Source organism: Notothenia rossii, assembly GCF_949606895.1.
Source record: "Notothenia rossii genome assembly, chromosome: 7".
In the NCBI taxonomy this organism is placed as follows: domain Eukaryota; kingdom Metazoa; phylum Chordata; class Actinopteri; order Perciformes; family Nototheniidae; genus Notothenia; species Notothenia rossii.
In genome coordinates, this window is record NC_136905.1 from 70,399,059 (window position 1) to 70,411,202 (window position 12,144).

Sequence of the window (12,144 nt, forward strand, 5' to 3'; positions counted from 1 at the left end):
GGGGGAGGGGAAGGAGGAGCAGATGGGGCGCCCAGGGAACAGACTACCTCCCTGCATGGGGGAGAGCTCAGGTGAGAGACACTGTTAACCTGAAGGGTGTGTGTACTGTGGGTGTGCTGTTCTGCAACGCAAAGCAAGCTGAATGCAAACGCACAATGTCATTTTTTGTTGTTTTAGTATTTAATTTACACATTTACACTCAGTGCAGTTAGTGAGAAAGTGACAGTTGTTCATTTTTCATTCAAAAAATGTTTTGCATAGAAATCAGCTAAGTTTAAACTTTGGTAATTATAAGAGTATGTTATGCAGTAAACGGCTCTTTGTTCATGAATGGTTATATGAACAAGATAAGCATCCTTTTTGCAATGAATATGTCTGATATATTGATTACACATGTGTGAATGGAACATCTGTTGTACTTTTGTTTGACTTACTAACACCTCACTTGTTTTCTGTCCATTCCTCTTCAATACTAGTCCTTGATCTGAAAATACCATGTATCTCATGACTGATATTCATCCTCGCTGGTCCTCACCCTACTTACACTTCAAATGTTTCCATTCCCTATTTCTCTAAAATAATTGCCATGTAAAAATGTATCTCCTAAAAGTAGTTTTGAATAACAATTTCATCACATATTCCCAACATTCAATATTTCTCATATCCTACCATAAAGGCTTTTTCCTCTGCAGTTTATACATTTCTATTAACATCTTCTCCAAAAACAAATCCTAATAGTCTGCCACTAGAATGTACTATAAAGTAATGTGGAGCTAACCTACAAAATAAATCTCCACAACACAAATGTCTTGGATAGTAAATACACTGTGATCAAACATGATGTTGAAATACCCTTTTCTATATAGTAAAGGAACATCTGTCCTCAACTCTGTGAAGGATGTCTGTGAGGTCAGTATATGTCCTGTCTTTGTAACATGCAGATTCATTTTCCTCTCCTGTGTTCAAAAAAGTGTTGCTCCAAAAATGGCGTTAAGATATCAATTCACCAGATAAATTCTCACTTGGATCATTAGGAATCTTCCCTGAAGGTCAATACATATCAAACATTTGTTTTGACCCAGAGTCATCAAGATGTTTCCTTTTGCTGTAAATCTGACATGAATTTGCTCTGGTCACGCAAAAACCCTCCATATTGCTCCTTTAATCCCTCAGATTAATTACATATTCACAATTCTCCGTACAGGACTTTTTAATATAACATCTCAGTCAAAACACCAAGCCTCTCGCTGTGCCTGGTTGTCTCATCAGAGAGCGAAAAAGCCCCGAGAGCTGGAAGTGTGATTGATATTTTACAGGAAGCTAGCACTGTGCAGATTTCTCTGGAGGCTCTTTGAGAAAGTTTAGATCCACTAAAACCGAGTGTGGGAACGAAAGAGTGAGTCTTCTACGGCTGAGCTTAGCTTAATATTCAGAATTTTCACTAAGGTTAGCGAGAGGACGAGGGTGAGAGAATGTGCTGTACGAAAACATCGGAACTACTGTAGGATTAATGGTTGGACCCAAATGTCAGGCTTCCTTTCCTAATTATCTGCAGCTGATGGATGTCGAAATGGTGACAAATGTGCAAAAAACAAGTTTTATGAGCTCTATTATCCCTCACCGTCCTATATTAATAGCACATGACTGCATAATTGTATTGTTACAATGTCATACGAACATTAAAGTGTCTGCGGTTAATAAAGCTAGATTTACAGATTGTCTGACTGTCCACTCGTTTAAGATGACAGAAATCAGACAAATTGTGCCTTCTCTTCTTTAAAAACAAAAAAATCTTCCTGGCAGTGCTTTGTGTAAAAACAATGTTACTGTACCACAGCTCAAGTCTTATTATACTACTATATCCTAGTGTCATACAGTCAATGCCCGTGGGTTAAGATCAACTGTGTTCTTCTCAAAATGACTAAAAGGCTTATCTTTATCACAGCTGTCTACATCCCCATATTGTTATGTAATTATGATTGTTTCTTAAGCAACTGAATCATACAGGCTGACATTTACTGCTGTCTAATCTCGCTCATCATAACGCATCTCCAGCTGAGAGAAACCTCCTAGGTAAATGTCAAACTATTCTATGTTTTTTTTTATATATTTAAGCGACGCGGTGAGATGCTTACTACTGTTTTGTGCTGCTATAAAAGCAATCATACTGTAGGCAATACACACCAGATATCATATCCATTATGTCACTTCCCATCGCCGTATTGTCTTGTTTCACACACTTTGGCACAAAACAAATGATACAGGAAGCAGAAATAGAGTCATCTGAAATAAGTGCTTGTAATAAAAGTGTCCATATGTGCTCAGCAACACATCATTCAGAGCCCTATCTATCCCACAGCCCATTTAATCATCCGGCGCAGAGCCAGAAAAGGGCATTTACACCAACACTTCAAAAAGCTGTCCCTGTTTTTGTTGTCAGCAACATCTGTTAGCATCTGTACGTTCAGATGCGCTCACTCACAGCCGGTGGAAGGTGGAGGGCACAGACTGCACACAGAACTGGGAGAGTCTCTTACTGAGGATGACTCCGGTGCAGATCAGCGCGATGCCGCTCGCGATGGTGGAGACCACGACCGCCAGGATCAAAGATGTTGACATGTGGCCATGCAGAGGCGTTCCCAGAGGAGCTGCTGGGAGAGGGGGATCGATTAGTGAAGTTCAAAACAACTTTTAGATGTTTTATGTGTTTATGGGATATTGTTAGACATTAAAGGTCCCCTATCATGCAAATTACACTTTTTGATGTCTTTTATACATAAATATGTGTCCCCGGTGTGTAAGGGAACTCACAAAGTGTCCGAAAATACAACCTTCTCTCTTTTCCTCCGTACCCAAATCTCTTAAAACAGGGGTATAAGGGAGCTGATCCAGATTTGGTGCCGATATGACGTAATATCCCAAATGTTGGCTGGCTTTAGACCGACGGCCCTATCAGAAACGTCGCTATCAGAAACAATGCGCGATGTGTTTTGGAAGTAATATGGTCTTTGTTTACATCAGCAAGCTTCGCTATACTGGAGAGAGCATGTGTAAAAAAGCAGGATATAAAAAAGGTACTCACCTTGTGGTAAACACGCAAGAGAAAAAGCATTTGAGCTCTATACTGTTTCAGAAATAATCCTTGATGTGGTTTGGTACATAATATGGCGTTTAATCACGGCAGCGTTTAGCTGAGTATCAGGGTAGAATTCTCCTGCACGAGCTCCGCCTTCTTTTTCTTTTCACTTTTTCTTTTTTGCAAAGCTACGGACCCAGAATCAGCGTTTCTCTAACAGGGCTGAAATAGAGGGGTATGAGGCATGGCTAGAATGGGTGATCTGTTGGGTATTTTGAGCAAAACACTTCATAGACATGTTTTTTATATATCTGAGACCTATAATATATGCCTAAAAATAGTATAATAGGAGACCTTTAAAACAAGCTTTTAATGACTTACTGTATGGCCAAAATCCAAGAGAAAAAAGTGTTTTATGGTTGGTAATTATATACCTAAGGTGCCGACACATGTGACGTTGTCGTTGGCCAGGACTTCATCGTCGTCGTCGCAGAGACAGAGGATGAGGTGAGTGTCTTCGTCGCGTTTGCAGCTCTGCGTTTGACAGTGGCTGCAGTTCAGCTGCACCTTGATCTCACACTCGCCGTGGCTCTCCATGGCTACAGGGAACAATGTACACACACATAAACCCATGAATGCCAGGAAACAGAAACCGCATGCACAAGAAATTTGTTAGAGACGGAGATCATTGAGTTTGCAGGATAGCCCAACAAGGTCAGGTGATATTGTATGTAGCTTTTTGTCAACAAATTGCATGCGTTGAATTATTGTTTGTGCATATTACATGAATATGGACACTTGTTGTGCATTTATGTCTGTATGTGTAAAGCCTAGTATGTGCTTGTATTAAAATGTGTCTCAAAACTCTAATCTGTGACTTAAAAATAGCTCCATTGTATCTTGATATAAACTATGATTATAGGGAGAATAATATGTGTGTCATATTTAACATCATGCTTCACTTTGAGGCAAGATAATTTAACTACTTTACAGGACAAATTCAATAATAAGCATTTAAGTTAATCCCTTTGTTTGTATCTCGCTTTGGATGTGTTTCATGTCTGAAAACTGCGGGGGGCAGACGCTGCGTTTGAAAGCGACGGCTGGCAGAAAACCAACAGCAACAACAGCGTCTTTCACATCAGAGGCCGTCTGCTGGGGCCGAGGGAAACGAGCTACATGAGGCTGTGAATTAGTCAACTGTCTTCCTCCCGCTAAATAATGAGAATCAGATGTTAGCCTCACAACAAAACTCCACTACATATATCCATGTGCATATGTGTAGGCTTAAATGTACAGACAGATAGTTGGAAACAAACAAGAACATGTAAACACTCAATTTATTATCTATTTATTTAGTGGGAATGCTGTTAACAGCATTCCAACTAACTGTTCTTCTACGGACGAATTTTTATTATTCCGCCGACTTATTTTGCCGCGCTTCTCCTCCCGCATTGAACATCGCAGAAACTCCGTTCGAACATCAAAACGTTCAGCTCGGTCGGGAATCGATGGCTATTACTTTTCTCATTCATAACTTTCATAATCCCAGAGATACATCCCATAATACATCACATTTTTAACCATTGAAGTCAATGGAGAAATTCTTCAACTTCAACAAATCTTCATGCGACTTCAACTGCCAGCTGTTCATTCATATTTTCACTCAGAAACCTCATTCTAACTTTAAAATGTTACACATCTTTCTCACATTATTCGTGTAAAACAACTTTTAAATCTGATTCTTACTTTTAGAGATATTAAACATTGTTCAGACCTTGTTTTAGAGGTTTTCTTCATATTTTAACATTAGTGTGTGATGTCACAGCTAGAGAGGAGGACAGCTTGAAATTCGCATTCATATTTTTTTTTTAAACTGCCATAATTCCCAAACCCTACATTCCCGAGACATAATTTATCATGACAAACGTAGGAAAACATCTCGTAGCTTGAAAAAATGACAAATAATTAAGCAAAAATAATCAAACAAAAGGCTTTTTGAGGGCATGAAGTGACAAAAACGTTCAACATTCCTCCATTAAACCCCATTGTAATTTCAGGCAGATATTTCCTCACTGCAGCAGCCGCACACCTTTAGTTAAACTGCCAAAAAGGCCACGTTATTAACCCGAAACTACACAAAAATTACACTTCAGATACTCAACTTCCTTGACATGCTTCACGTTTTGAAATTTCACAGATATCTGTTACGGTTCTTCCACAAAACGTTCACATGTAAGAGGTTTATCTCTCATTCAGAACAATGAAGCCTCTGATCTCTACAGAGCTTGTTAGCTCAACTATAAACACCTGTGTAATGGAACACGATGATGTCATCACTCCAACTGACATGCTCAGAGCTGCAGACTTCAGATAGCAGTGTGCTAACATTCCAGCCGTGAAGACATCTACGGAACAGTGTTGAGATTTCTTCAAATGTCGTTGCCATGGCAACGCAATGCTCGCCTTGAAACACGGTTTTCTCATAACTTCAGTGAAAATACTCAAAACAGCCTAGAACTTCACAGGTTTGGTAACGATGCAGCCATCAACGCATCTAAGCGTAGTATGGGGTGTCATCAAATGCCGTTGCCATGGCGACAGACAACTCGCGATGAAACAAGATGTCGCTGTAAGTCCAATCGACACGGTCCAATCGTCCCCCAATCTTCACTTGTATATCACCGGTCCATGCCTCAACAGCTCTACGCCAAATCTGAGATCTCACCATATGCCGTTTCCATGGAAACGCATCCCTTGCCATAAAACATGTTGTCGCTATAAGTCCAATGGCCACGGTCAAATCGTCCCCCAATCTTCACTTGTATATCACCGGTCCATGCCTCAACAGCTCTATGCCAAATCTGAGATCTCACCATATGCCGTTTCCATGGAAACGCATCCCTCGCCATAAAACATGATGTCGCTATAACTACGATGAAAATGTTCAAAAAGTGCTCAAACTTCACATGTGTGCTAACAGTCCAGCCGTGAAGACATCTACGGGACAGTTTTGAGATGTCTTCAAATGCCGTTGCCATGGCAACACAATGCTCGCCTTGAAAAACGGTTTTCTCATAACTTCACTGAAACTGCTCCAAACGCCCCAAACCTTCACAGATTTGGTAACGATGCAGCCATCAACGCATCTAAGCGTATTATGGGGTATCGTCAAATGCCGTTGCCATGGCGACAGATCATTCGCCATCAAGTTAGTTCAGAAGTTTGCAGTTCAAATATTCTGCTGCTTTTCCAAGCCTTTTTACTTTCTTTTCTTCTCTCATCACACAATCAAGCCCCCAGTGTTCATGTATCATTTCAATCTCAACTCTTCACTTCTTCTTACACATTACATTTCAGCATAGCAGTTTAGCGTCAGATTTTCAGCATAAAGCATTCCCACTAGCAATTTCTTCAGGAATTGCATTCTCTAGTTTCAGATGTTTTTCCACTCTCGTTTGACTAAAAATTTGATTTGATACACACCTACTAGCTTTTTACTCAATCTGTTTCTTATTTCCATTCTGACAGCATCTCATGGCCTTTATCAGTAAAAACATGTGCTACCTTTGCACTATTTCACTCTGCAATACAGTTTATTCCTTGCTTTTCTCATCCTAGCTTGACCTAAGAAAACATACTAGTTTCCTTGAGGGCTTTGACATTTTTTATTTTTCACTGTCACGTTCTCTTTTCTTTTCCCCTTGTTGTATTCCATGTATTTGATCAGAGTTTGACCAATAAAATACAACTTACTAGCTTTTGCTTGAGCTTTTAACTTCTTCTCATGGTCTTCATTCGTGGATGGAGTTGCTCTCTATTCCATTCTGCCATTAAATTAGTTTCTACTCTGATCTAGTCTACCTTACTGAATTTAACTGTATTCTGATGTGGTTTGACAAAAACACGTCTTAATTGAAGGTTCACTTAATAGCTTCTCTCACCATTATCAGTATTATAAACATCATTGCCGTGTAACATTTTACATGTCAGTCTCACCTGCCAGAGGCTGGAGGAAAATCTCCCCCATCGGATGAATGAAGGAGATCCCATTCTGACCGTCAGCTGTGATCTCATCCGTCAGCGCAGCGTCCCCCCCTGCCACAAAATGTGTGTTTTGAACTCTTTGGTTAGTATTAAAAGAAAACGCCATAACAATCAATTATGACACGTCATGCACATCAGCTTGTCTCCACTGTTTACAAAATAACACTGCATGGCACACATTATTCTCAATGACAAAAAGCTGAAAGACTGGGAGATTTGACTGGTGGATGATAATATTAAGCTCCTCCACCCTGCTGTTTCTAACAATCTGACAAAGCAAAGAAATAAACAAACAAAAAATGTATAATTATTATGTCTAACTTGATTGCAACTAACTAACAAACTGTCTAATCCCAAAGCATGGACGTTTGTGACATCACTCACAACATTGCAAAACTGTACATAAATGTGACAGTGACATTATACTAAACTTTGGCTCATTTGAAAATGAGGGGGGGATCCTCGAGTCATTTGTGTTCGGAAACAGTCAAAAGACTCCAGAAAGGAATTAATTATGCTTTAGATATCATATTTCCTTCAAGGAGAGACAGTTATGCCACACAAATGACACATATTCTCCTCAAAAGGAGTTTAATAGATTGTCTTTAAAGAAAGGAAGTGATCTTCAATTAAAAACTGATTACTATTTAAGGACTGATTACCTCTGTAACCTCCTCCCCCTCCTCCAGCTGTGCAGGCCCCCCCTCCACCTCCAAACCCCCCGTAGGTGGACCAGCTGAGCTTGGACGTGGCGATGGGACACGAGGACCCCCCCTCAGCTCCCTCCACCAGAGACTTCCCCGCCCTCAGGTGAGGCCCGGGACTGTCTCTCCAGCCACCACCTCCACCTTCAGGGACACAAGAGCAACAAAAGAACAAAATTAAAAATAGTACTTTATAAACGTATTTATGTAATAGTATGAATCATAATATGCATTAAGTTTTCTCCTTAAAACTATACACACTTCACAAGGTGAGGACAGCAAAGAAATGATAACAAATACCACACACTTCATGGTAATTACATCTGCTTCTTATGTAATGTCTATAGTTAATAATCGTGAAAACAGTCCACAGGTTATCCACCAGCTGATCAAGCCCAGTAATCTTTGCCGACGGCAGCAAATCACATGTCCAGCGGAGCTCTAACGCCTTATCGAATTGTGCAATGCATGGCATGATAATAATAATGTGTGATGGCCGATTTCAACAATGCCAGACACAGTTCACACACACACGCACCAACATATCCACACACACCTCTTCTACTTAGAGCAGCATATTTCCCCTGACACTCTGATGTTTATCTAAGCAAACCCACAGAGGTTTCAATAAGCTAGTGCGCCAATAGATGGTCTGTGTTGAGACTGTGTCCGTCAGAGGGGATTTAGTGAGAACGTTCCAGCAGGCGTTTCCAGGAGCAAATAGAGACCATATAAGTCTGTCTTCAACCTGAGAGGAAACTAAAAATACGATCCGGAAAGATCCCATTATCCACAGGCCAACCAACATGTACTCCTTCAGTGTGTGTGTGTGTGTGTGTGTGTGTGTGTGTGTGTGTGTGTGTGTGTGTGTGTGTGTGTGTGTGTGTGTGTGTGTGTGTGTGTGTGTGTGTGTGTGTGTGTACAAACATCCCTCTCATGGCCTTGGACCAACTTGTCTCCACGGGCAGGTTTTTATGTTACCTATTAGATAAACAAACTTGTTGTCATCTGACACTCCAGAACTTAACAAGAAAGTCAAGAGCACATTTTTAACTGTGACACTTAACCTATCTGTGCTACGCCAAACTTCAGTTTTATAAATCATTTTTACTGCGTGTACTGTGTAATATATTATCCTTTGTGTTTTCTCTACATCATATGACAGTATGACCATGTGAGAGTAATAAGTTGAACGAGGCTCGATGGAGAAGATGTTTTCCATCTTCTATTGACCGAGTTTGATTGACAAATGGTTCTCCCAATCACCTGCCAGGTATGTTTTGTGCCAGCCCATTTCCAAACAGTTCACCACCTTTTTGATTTGAAGGTTTTATAAAATGTCTGTGTAAGACACTCTTCTACGGCTTTTTTATAAAACACTGTTGCTCTCACCCCATCCCCCTTTCCAGTTACAAAGGGCTTTTGGGGGCAAATGTGTCATTACATGTAATACAGGTAATAAATGGTAAATTATTGCTGACCTTAAAAGCATATTCCATTCCATAAAGCTAAAAAAAAAATAACCTGTAGTGTCTAAATTGTCTATGGTTCATATTATCACAAAAACCCACATGAACTGCAAAACATTCCTGGCTCGACTCAGCTGGTCCTAACGTTGCACGCTCACAATCTCTATGCCATCTCTTCCTGTCATCTCTAATGCCCCAAAATACTTTCTAAAAATCAGAGAATTACCTAAATCTTGCTCGTGTTTGTACAAATAAATTCCAGGCCTCACTGTTTTCATTCAAACAGGTTTCTATTAAAGAGAAAAGCTTCTAACAGGACTGCAAGTTCTTGGGATTGTCAAAATAAACAGATTTTGATTTAATATTGTTAGCATAACAAACAAAGAACGAATATTTCCAAATCAAGGCAAATCAGGGAATGTCTGCATATAAATTCAGGAACATTTAATTTTCTTAGGTTTAGTCAGCCCTTTAAACAAACATGCCTCCACAGTGGTGTAAGAATGTCTTGATTTATATTACCTGCGGCACCAGTTTTACCGTTGGCACTGGGAGCAATAGTGCTGTTCTCATACTGCTCCAGTGGGATATGGTCCAGACTGGACTCTGGGTCCTCCATGTAGGCATTCCCTCCCCCGCCAGCTGCAATCAGCAACGGGACCAGCTCCCCCCCGCCCATCTTACAAATCAAATCAAATCAAAATTCATTATAGCCAGAAATCACAAGAAATGCGTCAAAGGGCTGTACAAAGCAAACAAAAGCAAAGAAAAAAATATATATACAAACGTCATCGCATAACAATTCTAAAAACATTAAACAACATTATACCTCAACATTAGTATTGCCATGGGATAAAAGCATGTGACTGAAGTGATGGTAATGATTCGCCGAAACTAGGTGATGGAAATTAGTTTACAAGGAAGACAGATGCGAAGAGATGGGTTTTGAGTTTGTTTTTAAAGGAGTCTACGGAAATAGCTTTGCGGATCTGAAATGGTAGACGATTCCAAAAGAAAGGTGCTCGGAATGAAACGGATCTGCCACCTACGGATGATTTTATTCTGGGGATGGAAAGGAGACTTGCATTATGTGATCCTGGGAGCCATTTCAAAGGTTAAAAGTAACACCTTGAAGTCAGATCTTATGTGAATCGGGAGCCAATGCACTGAAATGAGAACAGGGGTGATATGATCAAATGTTGTGGTGCTGGTTCTGGTTCATATTCTGGCAGCTGTGTTTTGAACCATTTGTAGTTTAGCGGTAGTTGATTTTGGTAGCACGGAGAAAAGTGAATTGCAGTAGTCCAACCGAGATTAAACAAAACCAAAGTTTCAGCATCGGACAAGACGACAACACATTTAAACCCAGTCGTTTCAGGCATTTTCAAGTATGAACATGCTGGGCTGTGAGCATGAGCATTTGCAACTCAACATTACAGACAAAAAGGGAGTTTTGACAAAGCATCAGTCTCAGCAATAAAAGCAACATGACCCAGAAACTCCTAATGCATTACAGATGACATATCATAACAAAAGAGACGTGTTGACGTTTTCACAAAAGTAGTTTTTCTTGTGCAATGTTGATAAAACTGCCCTCCGACGTGTCCAATCTATACTTAAACCCGTGGATTAGAATGATAAACTGTTTCAATATGCCTGCAGACATTTTTGATCATCACTATGTGTTAGAGCCAGTATTTTGATTTTATGAGAAAGGCCACCTAATTGTGACATCTGTAGTCAACGCACTATAAAGGACTACAATTCCCACGGCGCCTGTGCTAAAGCCACAGTGATGGGCAACCTGTTTGAGAGACGCTGTCGAGGAACAGTTTTTAACAATGTTGTGGCTTCCTTCCTTGTTTTTCCGTCAAGCCACTAGACGCCTTAAACAGACAGTTCTAACTTGTTTCTTTCCTTAAATTACTCACAGTTTGAAGTGTTGCTTGGCCTCCGATGGTTTAGAAGATGTTGCGATGTGTTTGCTCAAAATAAAATAACAAACTTTCGCACATGCAATTAAGAAAAATAGGCCTTTACAATATTCATAAGAAATAGGCAAAACTCAAATAAAACAACAAACAACTTAGGTATTCTTTCTTCCTTGATAATGCTTATAACTTCATAACTTAAAGCGTACTCGTACTCGTACCGTACACGTATATAAAAACCGTACAAATACCCTTTAAGTTGTGAAGTTAGAGGCCAAGCAACACTTCAAACTGTGAGTAATTTAAGGAAAGAAACAAGTTAGAACTGTCTGTTTAAGGCGTCTAGTGGCTTGATGGAAAAACAAGGAAGGAAGCCACGACACTATGTACACCTAATCCACACGATATATGAAGAAAACCCACAGAAACGATATGCAGAACTTAAACCCTCACCTTAAAGATGAAGGTGGCCCCTCCTCCTCCCCCTCCTCCTCCAGCCCACTCCCCTCCAGCCTCTCCGCCGACGTTGTCTTCGATCACTGAAGACTCCCCCAGGCAGATCCTCTGAGTGTGGGGATTTCTCTACACAGCAGGAGAGAGGGAGATTTGAGTTTCAGAGAGAGAAGCCCTCATCACAGAAGAATGAAACCAGAGATTCATTTGATCCAGGTCACTTTCTTGTCTCCAAACGATTTCCCAATGGATTGTCACAAACTTCAATAAAACCTTTCAGAAAGTGTTGGATTTCACCCTACTCACCCCGGGGCATGCATCCTCTCCCTGGTGGCCCACCAAGATGTAAAGTAGATCTCCTTTCTCCAGAGGAAATATGGCCGATATGAAGACCCCGTGGTTGCGTTTGTTGTGGTTTTTTGCTCCTTTCCCTCCTGCAGCCCCATACGCAGAGATCCTGAGGG

General features: G+C 40.5%; 1 protein-coding gene across 1 annotated transcript in view; it reads right to left on the reverse strand.

The window, feature by feature from the left end:
• ltk (leukocyte receptor tyrosine kinase) overlaps window positions 1-12,144 on the reverse strand; it is a 58,088-nt gene that overhangs the window by 10,636 nt on the left and 35,308 nt on the right. Inside the window, exons 13-19 of the mRNA XM_079693256.1 lie at window positions 11,987-12,137; window positions 11,681-11,809; window positions 9,819-9,975; window positions 7,786-7,971; window positions 7,076-7,174; window positions 3,511-3,675; window positions 2,538-2,648 (exon numbers count right to left, since the gene is read on the reverse strand). Coding sequence (XP_079549382.1) covers window positions 2,538-2,648; window positions 3,511-3,675; window positions 7,076-7,174; window positions 7,786-7,971; window positions 9,819-9,975; window positions 11,681-11,809; window positions 11,987-12,137 — 998 coding nt within the window. The remainder of the gene's footprint in view (window positions 1-2,537; window positions 2,649-3,510; window positions 3,676-7,075; window positions 7,175-7,785; window positions 7,972-9,818; window positions 9,976-11,680; window positions 11,810-11,986; window positions 12,138-12,144) is intronic.